The sequence below is a fragment of the Papilio polytes genome, unplaced genomic scaffold (assembly GCF_000836215.1).
Source record: "Papilio polytes unplaced genomic scaffold, Ppol_1.0 DF823177.1, whole genome shotgun sequence".
Taxonomy (NCBI): Eukaryota; Metazoa; Arthropoda; class Insecta; order Lepidoptera; family Papilionidae; genus Papilio; species Papilio polytes.
Genome location: NW_013526027.1, coordinates 753692 through 768960, shown reverse-complemented (window position 1 = coordinate 768960; position 15269 = coordinate 753692). Strand labels below are relative to the sequence as shown.

The window sequence follows — 15269 nt, the reverse complement described above, 5'->3', positions numbered from 1 at the left end:
TTTAGTGTACTGTTTTTTTGAGAATATTTTGTTTTGTTTTTAGTGTATTTTGTTTGGAAGTCGGTTTTGTTTTTTTATTAAAAAGTTTATTGCTTATAATATTTCAAACAATTATAAAGAAGTTAGTAATAAATATCACATGTTATTGATGAGCCATAAACAAAACAATTCTTTTATTAAATAATCACAATCAGTGGCACGTGTAAATAATGTAACGAGATTACCAATAACAGTTCTAAGAACACTCGACAATGTGACACCTAACAATGTTGCAAGCAATTTTACCAGTACCGAGTATTAACGCTGACAGATTCGCAGAAGTGATCGGAACTCCTATTCTAACCGTAACTCGACACTTGTAGCCACTTTATTCTCTGGTTCGTTCTAAAACCGTGATAATCTTAGTTTTTTTTTCGTTGATAATAAATATGAGCAGATTTTTCTTGTAACCAATCAAAATAAGATGAAGGCTTGAGCTAGGATATGGACTTCGAATAATAGAGATCACTGGATCTTTCCGTATCCTTAGTTATGAAATTATTGGCGAATCTAAAGAGCTAAGGTAAACGAATTGACTTAAGTCTTCCAAACAATGTTTTGATAAACTCGCGGAATCTCAACCAAACACTCATCGTACCAGTTAGAACTTAATTTTGCAGTGCACTTACTTGAAATTAAATTACGTCAGTGAGCTCGAGGAACGTTGAATTACGACGCTTAAGATTGCTCGCAACACAACCCCCGCACATAAAGACGTTTCGAGCGAATCGCTCTGTTTGCTGTTACGTTCTAAGAAATGCTTCCTTGTAACTTTGTACGCTTTTCCCCCTTTCTGATCCGTTTTCACTAAACAACTCTTGTGGTTTCCTCATTCGTGTCTGAATTAAATGTTTGTTTTCGTTTATATTTTTTCACTTCAAGCTACGCGATTTTATTATTTATTGTCTGTTAAAATTGTATGCCTTTTATTTTTAAATTTTACCATCAAAGCAATATTTGCATACCTAATAAATTGTTACAGGTACTGTTTTGTTTGAATAGGGTAAGAGACCAAAATTTTTAAATAAACTTTCTAACTTGTAAAACATCAAATATCATTAGACGTTTGGTAACCTTCATAAATAAATAATGATTGATCAAAAGTAAAACACCTTTGTCAGAAAGAATAAAGCTATTGTCCTGACAATAACGTTTATATATACTTGTGTAAATTCCTATTGGATCTGAGAAATCAGTAAAAGAGTGATTATATTTAATTTACTGATGTATTAAAGTTGATTACTCGTCCGCTTACGCTGTAATTGATAAATCTGCAAGAGGATTGCCCAGGAAACAATTTAACGATCAATTCAATACAATGATTTTATCGAATGCGACCTTTGTACCGGATGCCACTTTCCTTAACACGGAACAAGGAAGCGAGCCCAAAATGGCCGCCTGTTCATTCTCAAGTATTCAAACTCAATTTCCTTCTAAATATTGAAACGTTTTATAGGTAATAGAACAAGCCGTTTTACGATGTCGTATATTTAGGCGCAGGGCTTTCGGTTCAATAGTCTCTTGTTGTAAATCGATGGATACTTTATTGAAGCACAGGTATTACAGCAAGCTTCGGGACTTATATTGGCCATTTATTGTGAACTCGAAAGCTTCTTGTCAATCGACCTTTAATATTGTAACTTTAATTACAGTGAAATTCAGTTTTATAATAAAAATTAGCAGAGTTCAAGCAAATTAAAAAATTAGTATTCTGAATAGAAAGAAATGTTAAACATAGTACAGAACAGTTTTGCTTAATTAAAAAGTTAATTAGGTCACGTCTTTAGCAAGAGAGTCAAATTGCTAAGAATTACATTATGCAATGACATTGTATCAGAATATTTCGGTCTACAGTGACCGTAGGTCCTGATTAAAAGTAGATTTCAAGATCCCTTTTGATTAAAAGATTTCATATAAGAACTAGCTTTCGCCCGCGACTCCGTCCGCGGGGAATTAAAGAGAAACGAAAGTGAGTAGCCTATGTGTTTTTCCAAACTATCCTCTACATCTATGCCAAATTTAATCGAAATCCGTTCAGCCGTTTAGGCTACAACCTCTAAAAACATCTATACGTTCCATCTAAACTTTCACATTTATGATATTACTAAGATTTAATATAGTTCAAAATTAGCATTTGAATTCAATGACATGTTTACGAATTGATAATTATTCACTGATGAATTAAAACAACTGAATAATACCTTAAAGGGAAAGATGGTGTTCACTGAAAGCCTTATGACTTATTAATGTTTGACTTACAAAATCAAATTGCTTTTGGCAAAATAAATTGTTGTTAGAAGCCCATCGCACTCATCGAAATGGTTGCCGATTAAGGTCAAGTGGAGATCAAAGCGTTCCATTCTATACACGACTAAACTTTCCCCTCTTCCACTTTCAATAGGTCTTTAGATATATTGCCAGAGTGTACCAATATAACAATGTTATACCAGTACGTGTACAGAGTAAGCAGACTAGACTCCTTTGACATACCGCATGTTTGCCTACTCTTGAATATTCCCCATTCAAACTGCTCATTAATTTAATCGAGTGATGCTCAAATTTGTCAATGGAAATGTGTTTTGAGCGGCAATTTTGCTCAACAGTGTTTCTAATCAATGATTCAGTAATTGATTGATATGACATTTGTACGCCATTAAAGTGTTAGATATTTTTTATTTTATTATTTTCATTTTGTAATTTCATCAATGATGGAAAAGATTTATTGAAAAAATTTTCCTGCATTGTTGTATCTTTTTAAATCTAACTAAACGCGAAAGTTTAGATGGATGGATGTTTGTTAGAATTTGTAGACTATACTGCTGAAAGGATCTTAATGAAACTTGGCATGGATGTTGAGGATAGTCTGGAAGAACACATAGACTACTTTTTTTTTAATTACACGTAGACGGAGTCGCAGGCGAAATCTAGATGTTACTATATTGAAAAATGTAGAAATGGAAATTAGTATAATGATTCAAGTTTGTCTATAAAGGCATTCGATACCTGTAGGACAACCAGTCGACAAATAATATATCTTCAACGAAATAAATAACTTTGTCAATAAAAATGAATAGCACCCAATATTCAGCACAAAGTACTAAAGTATGATACAGTCTACGACTTATCCAAGCGTTTCGTAAAATATTTACATATCACCTTTATGTTTACAAAAGTCTGCGTATCTCAAAGTGTTCTTTAAAGCATATTCCTTTGGGTATTTACATTTTACTTATATTTATCTGTAAAAATAATATATCTTTTGGTAATATTTTATGCAATGTAATAAAAATTAATTAAAAAAGACAACATTCTGACTCCTCGAGAGAGATCTTTTATTTTTTGACATGCATACTTTAGGCATTTCTTCATCAATCTGATTTTTTTTCGGTTCAAACAAGTATCGTTCCATTGTTGCATAGAAAGTCTATTAATATACATTTCTTAAAATAAATCGGGGACCATCTTAGTAACTATTTGAGACACTCTTGAGTCCGTATGAGAAACCCGCTGGCCACACCTGATTCTGCTAGTAACAAAAACTATCTCAACTCCAAAACAGTCTTAAGATCAAAGTCTACGTATGACAAATTGTAAACAATGGTTTTGCATAATAAACAAATGTGCCCTTTGAGTATTGAGACCGGCGTCATGTATACAAGGATGCTTACGTCAATAAGTGGGCGATTGGGATGCTGGGAGGTCTCACGTCAGCGTCCACGCATAAACACAATTTATGTCAAGTCTGCACAAACATTAGTCCCGCTCTCGAATTTCAAAGATACAAGTTTACATACTCATGTTTTAGATAACTTTTACCACGTTCAGTAAGGTACATATAATGTTGCTGAACATTTATTGTCGAGTGTATTTTCATTCGTAATTTGTCTGGAAAATTCTGCAGTCGTAAAGTTTAATATTAGTTTTTTTTTAATTAATATTTGACATTTGACATAGACAAGAAATTCGACGAGGTTCCAGGTTTTTATATTTGAACATTATTCAAAGAAACTTCTAAAATAATATAATTAGTATTACATGACAGTATAGTAAGTGTATAGTAACAAAAAAATTCAATATTAACCCGGAATTCTTCTGTGACTCTTGTCATACTTATAGTAGATTCTGTGTCGTCAAAGATAATCAAATTGATGTCAAAACATCCCTCCCCTATCTACCCTACTTGTGTCTTGGCAGTGGAAAAGTTAGGATTACCGACATAATAAAGGTGCCGAAATTCTATGAAAATGTGCAATTTCTTCCCTACTTTTCGGAGTCACAGGTTTGCTACTTTCAAATAGTATTAAATGAACTCAAAATCAACTGTTTGTTCGTCTGTGGCTGTCTACGTCAACAAAACACCCACGGCTTTGTTCTCTATTCGAATGGTTTGAAAAATTATCTTTAGATATATCAAAGTGATCAAATTACAAAACCTCGTCTGCATATAAATTGTTTTATGACTTTTCTGCTGGTTTAATATTTTAGAGAATTTTATTTTAAATCCTGAATATTTTTGATTTGACTCATCCAGTACTATTTGCAAAAAATATTTTTATAGACTTTTTAAATTCGAAAGATTTAAGTTAATAAGCTTCACCTTTTAAGTATTGAATTTAATGCTTCTAAGACCAATGGGCACTTACTCTTGCTTCTATCGCCACAGATTAAAAACGAATCATAGACTATCGTGCAGATATAATCGCATAATCAACTTCGTGCATATAATATTTTTTTTTTATTTTAGAGTATTTGTTATGTTCAATAGACAAACGTTTTCATTATTTTGAGAGTTTGTAATAAAGTAAATCCATTTATAGAATTGATATTGTCTCTATTCAGACTTTACACGCGTTGTACTGCTCAAAAGCTTTTGGACAGGACATTGCCAGTAATATAATTTATTTCTGTTCTTTTGTTTGGATAGTAAATCGTAATTTTACTTACTGTGTTGCTAATACTCAATATAATACAATAAGTGAGAGCATTTACCTAGAGGATAGTAACTATTTTAAAAATTTCATAAATAATGTTGTTAAATATCCCATCTTTGTGATTAGTATATAAAATCAATTTTCATCCACATTTCTTATAACCGGACACAGTTCATAATTGGTCATAATAGTATAAATGCAAAATTGTTTTTAATCGTTAAAAATATAGCCAATTAAATATATAATTTATGAAGATGGTTTAATAGACGCAATAAATTCTTTTAGCGCTACATATTTTATTGACATTTTTAAATATACATGCCAGACGGGATTTTATTGAAGGCCGTGACGATATTTTAGGCCTATATTCTAAAATTGGGCCGTTCCAACGCACACATAATCCGTTATCATACATCACACGAACACTTAAAATGTACACAAAGCGTTGGAACTTCCAAGTTGTTAGCATAACGCCCTCCCGAGATGAGGGTCACGAATATTAACATTTACATAACTCTGAGGCTTGGGAAATCATTACGACAAAACGTTGCCTCTTCGGTATTAGGATTCTATGTGGTTAGTAAAGCGTATTACGAACACATTGTTGAGATGCAAACAAACCGAACCATCCGAAGGAAATAGTAACATCTATACTATCTATACTTCTATACTATACGAGTATATCTATATCTATACCAATATAATAAAGCGTAAGCACACACTACTTTGTGGCGTAGGATATCTGCAATAACAGCATGTTTTGGAATAACTCTTTAGTGAAAAGCCCTACACCTACGACAAGCTTTAGGCTATATATTTTCACGCTATTAAACTTTGGGGGTAAATTAATTGAAAAAAAATGTCCATGCGATACCTAACGCAAAATATTTACGTTAAAATCATATTCGAAAGTATTGCATTCAACAAAAGTGCGAATTTCCTTTAAGGTTGTTATTAAAGTTATGATTAAATGTGATGCTTTATTTTGCAGTGACTTAAAATAAACGTTCGACAAGTTCGTAAAAGACTGTATTTTTTTTCCGTCTGTGGATTTGGCCATATTTAGTACATCTTTATAGATCTACTAAAAAGCCTAACATGTTAATGCTTGAAATTGAGTGTTAGGTAGTCTGAATGTAAAGTGCCGAAGTTTCCTATGGGTTCCACGGAGATCCCGCAATCCTCTTCTATTGCAATAGAGGCTGGCCACCGAAAGAGTTTTAGTGGGCACAAACCTCACATAACCCTCTCTTCCCCCCAGAAGGAAGGGTATCTTTTTGAAGATTTCCCCCCGCGGTACCAAAAAAAGGTAGTCTGAAGAATATTAATGACATTTTTTAAATAGACTTCATTTTTTTATTTGCGGCCAGTAGTCTCAATTTGTAGAAAGTAAACGTATATGTTTTTAATTAAGAGGCGAGAGTGCGATCCGTATGTGCGATATGTGATAAGCGGACCATAACTGTTGCTGAAACTGGTTCACATGTGTATACAGTCGGTAAAGTTTTTCAAGATTGTAAGGTCTAATACACACTAGCGCAGACGCGAAGCGTCCCTCTACGGCCTATTCATCCATTTTTTACACAAATTAATTCGTTGCCTGTGGTAGGAATTTACTGTTAATTTTATACTACACTCGCTGTTGTTCGCGACTTCGCACTCGTGAAATGAATAACAAAAATGTAGCCTATGTTACTCACTGATAACGCTACTTTTTAATGGTGAAAGATTTTTTGCAATCAGCCCAGTAGTTTTTGAGTTATCTCGATACATATAAAAATATAAATCTTACCTGTTTATAATATTAGTATAGACTAAGGGAAAACACCTTACGACCGTATATACTATTCATTTAGGTAGTGCGTAGTTATTCTACCTTTGCTTGTAATTTATTGATGAAATCTAGATTAATATTGTAGTCGAAAACGTGCCCTGAAAATATGCTTGGCTTTTGCCCCAGTGTGAATTAAACCTTTGTAATGGCGAGGGAAAGTATGCGCATCGTATTCATACAGATAAAATGTAACTGTAATTTTTATTGTGATTCCTTGTGAAACAGGATAAATTAGTTTGTCCTAAATTTGAAGCTAGGATTTAATTTGCTTCAATAAGGTTAGTTTAGTTAATACAAGAAGTTTTTAGAAAACTGTACTTGGATATTATTAGGAAAATTAGTTTGCAGGTAAATGGATATTCTTTGAAGTCAATAGATTACTTAAAATAATTCCTTTATTACGTTAAATTTTAAAGCGTGTTTAAGAAACTTCTAAATAAAATTCCTTAATTATTAAACTATCAAACCAAAAACGTTTTTTTGTTATGACATAATTATTATAAAGACGTTTTATGGATGTCATATGTCACTTTTGTCTATGGTTTGTGACATATTTCATTTGTAATTATTTTAGTAAAATAATGTTTAAATGCTGCATGAATTTCAAAAAATCCAAGGCCACCGTAGAAGGCATGTATTGAAATCGATTTATATTCTTTAAAATCCGGACGGACTAACCGTCCGGATTGACGAAATGCTGAAGAAGTGCTGTATTACGAGCATCTGAAATCAACGTGCATGTAAGCCTAGATGTATGAATGTAGAAGCAATGAGGTAAGGAGGTAGAAAAGAAAGATGATCAACTAAATGGAGATCCGTGGTCTCTGTCTACCCCTCTCGTTAACAGGCGTTATTATGCTGTCGCGTAAAAATCTGCACCAAAGTCAGACACTTTTAAATAAATAATGGTGATAATTGATAAAAAAAAAAAACTGTTAAAATTGATCGCCGCCTGTGCCTTCCTTACTTGTAACTGCAATTACTATTAAGATGACCAGTTATATGTACTACTTTTGCAGACCAATTAAGTTACACAAAAAAGTTGAAGACGCTTTAAAAAACAAGCTGTCACTGTTTTTCCCTAATGGCGTGGACAGGCCCTTAGTATCAAAATTCAGTTTAATTTATTTGAACTGTTCTGTCAGACGAGCTGGTTATGTTAATGCAATAAAGTGAATAACATTCAATAAAGAAACAGTCGTTTAATTAATTGCAGACGATAAAGTTTGGCGATAAGTTGACGTCCACTTGACACCTGGATAGTGAACAATCTTTGATTGTTGTTCATATTTTAAGTTATCAGATTTCATAATACATTTTCATGAGATATTTGGATCATGCTAAATCTTACTTCTTACTTATCTATCTATATCTATTCTATATTCTAAATTCTATATCTATACTAATATAATAAAGCGTAAACAGCTTATTTTTGAATTTTCTTTTTTTAATAAAAAGCCCTACACTTGCTTCACGCTTTGGGCTATATTTTTTAACGCCATTAAACGTAGGGGGTATATATTTTTAATAAAAAGAAAGAGACCATAAGTTGCTGCCAACATCAAAGAAGCAAGGTTGTCATCATGTCATGTCGACATTTGTAATTGATAATTTGACTAATGTAAACAATAAAATAAAATTTTCATAATTACATGCGGATGAAGTCGCACGGGAACAGCTAGTAATATTATAAGTGCGAAAGTTTAGATGGATGGATGGATGTTTGTTAGAGTTTGTAGCCTAAACGGCTGAACGGATCCCAATGAGATTTGGCATAGACGTAAATGATAGTCTGGAAAAACACATAGGCTACTCACTTTTGTTTTTTTTTATGCCACCCGGACGGAATCGCGGGCGAAAACTAGTACTATCATATTATCAGAACCGATTAGATATCGGATAGGTCCCTGAAACTTGTGTAACCCGAGATTTTATTCAGATTTCTAGAGTTGCATCGGACTTGGGACATCAGTTAATTATACCGTTTCGATTTACGATAGTAATCTTCGGTTCATAAAAAATAGGCAATCGAAATAGATTAAAAGGTTATCACAGTTCAATAACCAATACAATAAAATCACAAATCGATGACGTAAATGCAAATTTGATTTAAATTTAATTTTCTTTACAACATATCTGAAGGACAATCAATTTTTTTGTAAATATTTCCTTAAACGGTCATTCAATCTATTATTAGCAGAGTCCGGCTTTTCTTGTTTCTGTATTTGGAATGCTAATAAAGTGTAAATTAGCGTTCTAACCACAACACGTGGGTAGTTGCAATAAAAGGTGCATATTATAGTACTCACGAAAATAAAAATCTTTTAAACGTATGATTAATTTTATAAACAAATCGAAACTGTTTTATATTCATTTGTTACATTTACATGAACGTGTTTCATATTATTCTACCATTAATTGGTTACCATTATCTTGGGCTGTTTCCAGTGTATTGTTAATCTGATCAAATCTTTTAGTTCATTAAAAATGTACTTTTGGGGGCTAACAACTTGAATCTTTTATCAGATCTCTTAAGGAGGTTATTTTCAACGGATAGGTCGTCAATATTCTTGACTTCTAGTGTAAGTCGACAGTTAAATTTGTTTAGAATTGCGATTAACCGATGGTTTCGTATTGTCGCAGGTCTTCAGTTGCGGAGCATCGAGGAGCCGGCGGGTGCGGGCGGGGGGCGGGGGGCCCGCGCCGGCCTGCTACGACGCCGAGTGCGCCCGCACCGAAGCCTGGCTCGATGAGAATCAAGATTTCGTGCACGACTACTTTTTAAGGTTAGTATTGATTTTTTAAAACGAACTGTCATCTTAAGTGTTAGATATCCATAGATAAAGATCAATACAATTGGACAGTTGCAACGGCCAGTCATAGATTGTATGGACTCACTAGTGCTAGTTATCCTTTATACTGTGCCAGTTTGCCAATCCAGTTATTAGACTGACCAATTGTACTGGGCAAGTGTGAATGCATATTTCACACTACGTTCGTTATCAATGGGGGTTTGAATAGCAGGACCTTGTGATTGACTAAGACTCATTACAATAAGTAAATTTGGTTTAATCATTTTATTTTCGGTTAAGAAACCTGAAGTTTTCGCTGCAAGTCTTTTTTCATCATCTGATATAACTGGTTGGTATAAAAGTAAATCACCATCTAATTTTGATTAAATGCAGTTTGTATTCAATGTTAGATTTAGGTAAAGTGAGAAATTCCTATGTATTAACGTAAAATTATGCGCCGGCTTACCCACTCTGTCTCATTGGGCGTGAGTCGAGGTTTCCGCTAATCTAACTTCATCTAAAACTTTCATGACTCATGTCTACAGCGTAGCGTCAATGTTATTATTGTACAACGGAATATATCTCATAGTGTGTATGGTTTAGATATAGTTTTCGCATATTACAGTCTTGCTTGGTTGACCATAATTTAAGTAATTTTTTTTTTTATTTTCTTGATCGAATAAAAATGATTCGTACTGAGAAATCTTACTAATATTATAAATGCGAAAGTTTAGATGGATGAATGGATGGATGGATGGATGGATGGATGTTAGCGTTTTAGCCTAAACGGCTGAACAGATTTCCATGAAATTTGGCACAGATTTAGAGCATAGTCTGGAAGAACACCTAGGCTACTTTTTATCCCGGGAATAGTTACGGTTCCCGTGGGATTCATTAATTTAGTTTTTTAATGTTCACTCGATCATTCTGCAACGGTTCAACATATCTTATTGAAATTTGGCACAGATATAAAACAAAGTCTGGAGTACACATGAGATAAGCTTTATCCCAAAGAAATGTCCGGTTCCCGAAGGATACGTAGCTTTTTGTAATTTAGATAGTTCGTATGTTTTCTAATACCACACGGACGCGGTCGCGGGCAACAGCTCGTGTTTAATAAAAATTGAAATGTTTCGTAAAAATAATTTCTATTCTTAGATTTGTTATTAGACGGCTGCTTGTTTATGCTATTTTTAAATTCATTTCCCCAACGAGGCGGCATCGTGAACTAAATATGTATCAAGAAATAAATAAATCAATCAATTCGTACAGCCGAGATTGTAATTTTGTTAGATTCGTGTTTACAATCATCCATGTTTACTGGAATTATACGCTAGGAAAATTTTGTGGAACTGTCAAATACTTATTGATGTTGTTTACATGATAGCAGATGTTAGATGATGACCCGATTTAATTATCATTTTAAAATCTTCAAACCAACGCCAGTGATTTTCCGTAAACAGTGATTCAAAACATTTTATAAGATAATTTTTTAAAAAGTTATTAATACTTTTTTTAATTAAAAAAGAAGGGCAACATTTACATCAATATTACATTAATGAATGTTACTCAGGTTTATTGAATTTTTAATTTTTATCGTGTTTCTTAATTATAAATTCGAAGTAAGCGGTTCTGGTTCATTTAATGAAATTGTTATTGAATCGTCCGCTTTCAATGTTTTATAAAAAGTTGCGTGTATTAATAAAGAGCTTACTGACTATATTAATTAATTGCTTTGAATGATATAAATATATTTCCATTCACTAAGAAAAATAAAGACGTTAAATGAAAGTTCAAGTTCACACTTTAAGCAATAGATCAGGTTTTTTTAATTGTACTCCTTATATCGCTAAAACTAGAAGTGAAGGGTCTACAAATGCAACTAAGTTAAAAAAATGGTTTAAAACTATTTACGGGTTCGATAACGCGAGTTAATCTGTTAATTTTGAAGACAATAGGGAGACGATGAATTCCATAATAAAGCGACACGTTGAATTTTACACACAAAAAAGTGCACACAAGTTGAACTAAGTACTTAGTTATTATGTACCACTAGTACAAATTTATTTTTTGTCATAGTTACATTTTCTTCAAATCCTAAGATCCTTCTTTAACTCATGTATATTTATTTTGTACATAATTGCTTGGTTTCTTCATTAAATTTCCCTCACATCTGGTTTAATTCTATCGGTACCTTATTATAAAGCTTTGAGAAATTTAAATGCTTCTTTGATCTTGATTTTCAATTTTCTGGTATAATATCAAAAGCCAAAGGGAATTGGTAAAGTACGTTCAATTAACTTTTCAATTTAGTACCCATTTGTATATAATTGGTTCGACGAACGTTATCAATAATTTGGTTAGAATATGTAAGTCTGAAGATAAAACCATCAAAACTGGATTTTGTTTTTATTTGAAAATGTGATGTCGAGAAAATCCTTCTAATAGTCTGTAGATAGCTTAAAAAGTAACGTCTAGATTCAAGAATGTTTTCTTACATCAATATGGCGTATGTGACGAACTTTTGTCGTTACAGCGCCGATAGTTACTCTAAAATATAACGAGTTTGTGTGCGAATCCATACGTACAGTATAGTTCGTTGCAAACTTTGTGCTGGCTTGCAATACCGCACAAGGTTGTACCGACACGACGGAAAAGAAAGCTTGGGCTAGAAAAAAACATTTCGCTTATTTCTGTTATCGGTCTACCTTTTTTTGCAGGGAATCTTTATAGAAGATACCCTGGCCCCGGGGAAGGATAGGGTTATGTAGGGTTATACCTACTTAAACTCACTCAGTTGCCATCCTCTAGTGCTACTAGTGGGAATCGGTCTACCTAGCTATCTATTACAAACTTCTAAGACATGATTTCGCAGCTAATCTCGAGCTGCCATAAAGTTTGAATTTTGTTATACATCGCCCGCATCTCTCGCTATTAAGCTCCTCGACACTTCCAACGTATTGAGTTAGTAACTTCGCACTCGTTAACTTCCAACTTTGTCAAGTTGATTTGCCAGTTTACTTTAATATCTTCATTCAGAGTGAAATTCTCTAATATTCGTTATCTTTAAGCTTTCCCACTTTAAATTGTTTTATTACATTTGCTATAAGTCATTTAGTTTTGAAATTAGGACATGAACTAATTTAGTTTTTGTTTATTTGATTATAGCATACAAAAGCTTTACTACATTTTCCATAAATTAGGTACTGGAATTCCTGGCACGGACTGGCCTATTATACTGATAATAGGATGTGGTTTCCCGTCTGCACTAGTTGATTTACAACGTTTTGTTTTGTCTCTATCTGTCGTTATAAATTAAATTAACTCACAAATTCCCCAGCAATCATTTAATCGTACGCAATTGCAGCACTTCCTACGTAAATATAAGAACGCACAATAAGGAAGAGTTAGCGGAAACATAGCAGTAAGCATAACGAGACAATCTCGTAAAGAGTTCAATAAAACTTATATGCAAGCGGCAAAAACCGCTCGGTCGCGGAATTACGCGGAATACTGTGGTTTATCGTAGAACTATATCACGGAGTCCATGCGAGTCAGTCTTCGTGTCGACTGTGCCAATAAAATGTTTGCGACGACGGTTTACGCACTAAGGCGTAGTACACACGACGCCAGAATTGATTATTTTTTGTTGTTTAATTGGATGTTGATGAATTGGTTCCAAGAAACCTTTCCGTTTCAACAGAAAACATTTTTGCGAAATACCAAAGTACATCCGTAACACTTTTAGATTTTGTAGTTGTTAAAATTGTTTAAATTCTTCTAAGATTATAAATGCGAAAGTTTACATAGATGGATGAATGTTTGTTAGAGCTTGTATCCTAAACTTCTGAATGGATCTCGGTGAAATTTGGCATAGATGTAGAGAACTGTTTGGAAGAACACATAGGCTACTTCCTTTTTTTTTGTATTCCGGCGAGTGCGAAAGTTGGTCTTATAAAATTAACATTTATATAATTAAATCGTGCATATCAAGTTGTAATAACCACTAGTAAATCTTGCATTCTTGGTGTCAATCTGTATGTATGCCTGGTAGTAATATTTCGGTATCGGTGAGACCTCACCTTTATATTGTAATTCACTGCAAGCGACTACAACAAACCTTTTATTACTGCAGTTTGCGCAAGCCAAAATAGCTCATATACTTTTTGATTAAAGTATAAAATAGCATTTACGTGTATTTACCATATATACCGCTCAATATACTGCGGCGGTAAATACTTGCCATAAAATTTATTGTGAGGTTGCGCGGTGCATACGCGCAGTTGCTTTATGAAACTTTATGACCCTCATCTGTGCATGACGGACATTTATTAAGGTCTTAAGATGCTTGTATGGAGGAAGTAATTTCGAATCGTAATTATAAAATGAACATCTTTTTTCTTTAATTTAAAATCATCTGCAATAAAGTTTTAAGTTAGATAGTATAACTGGTACTAGTTGTCATGTTATGCTCTATAGTTTATGAGTTCTGCGTGGGAATTATTTACTGAAGAGTGGGATACAAGACTTCTGAAAGGAATTTGGTTGGTAATTTGATTCGTGTATACATGTAGTACATGTAGTCTAGTATCACTGTTTAACTAAAACATTCGTGTTTTATTATTAACTAGCTATGCCCGTGCGACTTCATCCGCATGAAATTATGAAAATTTTATTTTATTGTTTACATTTTTCAAATTACAAATGTCAAAATGACATGACATGATGACAACCTTGATTTCTTGATGTTGGCAGCAACTTATGGTCTTTTTCCCACATTAGGGTTTTTATCAAAAAAAAAATATTTGTTCAAAAATATTCTGTAATTGCTGACATCTTAGGCAACAAAGAAATGTGTGTTTACGCTTTATTATAATAGTATAGATAACTTCAAATACTTTTATGAAGCTTTTAATTATCATCATAAACAAATTTTCGCTCCAACAAAGACATGCAAACAAGTTTGAAATTGTTTTTAACGATTCTTGTAATTTCGCAACTTTTCCTTTCTGGTAAAAGTTGTGAGGAAGAATCCTGAAAACTCATTGTGTCAATTTCATTTAAAAAAAACGTAAATGCTTATGCAAAATATAAACGTTACATTGAAAATTGTTTTGCTTGTTTCCAAAAAGAATATATTGATTGTATCAAGCCAGGATTGTTTTTGTGTAAGTATTTGTTAACAAACATTTGTATGGATTAAAACTAACAAACTACGTAAAACATTATCATATTAAAGTTAGTAACAATGCACGTCATTCACTTTGCCGATTACTTTTTTACGTCAAGCAATTTATGTTGCACAATAGAATCGTTTTTTATTTTGCTGCCTAATTTATATCATACCTACGTCATGACTGACGCAACTATGCATACGTCACATCGTTGGCACTATAAAAAAAAAACGTCATATAATCTTACTAAAAATATAAATGCGAAAGTTTGTATGGATGGATGTTCATTAGAGTTTGTAGCCATAACGGATGGATGGATCTCGATGAAATTTGGCATAGATGTAGAGGATAGTCTAGAAGAGCACATATGCTTTGTACTTTTGTTTTTTCTTATTCCACGCGATCGGAGTAGCGGGCGGAAGCTGGTATTCAATATAATGATGACTTTATGTCACCGATATCCCGGACCTCTATCCCACTCACGGGGATTTGGCGCAAA

General features: G+C 33.2%; 1 protein-coding gene across 1 annotated transcript in view; it reads left to right on the top strand.

Moving 5' to 3' along the window:
• Nucleotides 1–15269, top strand: part of LOC106105150 (dual 3',5'-cyclic-AMP and -GMP phosphodiesterase 11-like) — a 91653-nt gene that overhangs the window by 30151 nt on the left and 46233 nt on the right. The window contains exon 2 of the mRNA XM_013285381.1: nt 9448–9590. Coding sequence (XP_013140835.1) covers nt 9448–9590 — 143 coding nt within the window. The remainder of the gene's footprint in view (nt 1–9447; nt 9591–15269) is intronic.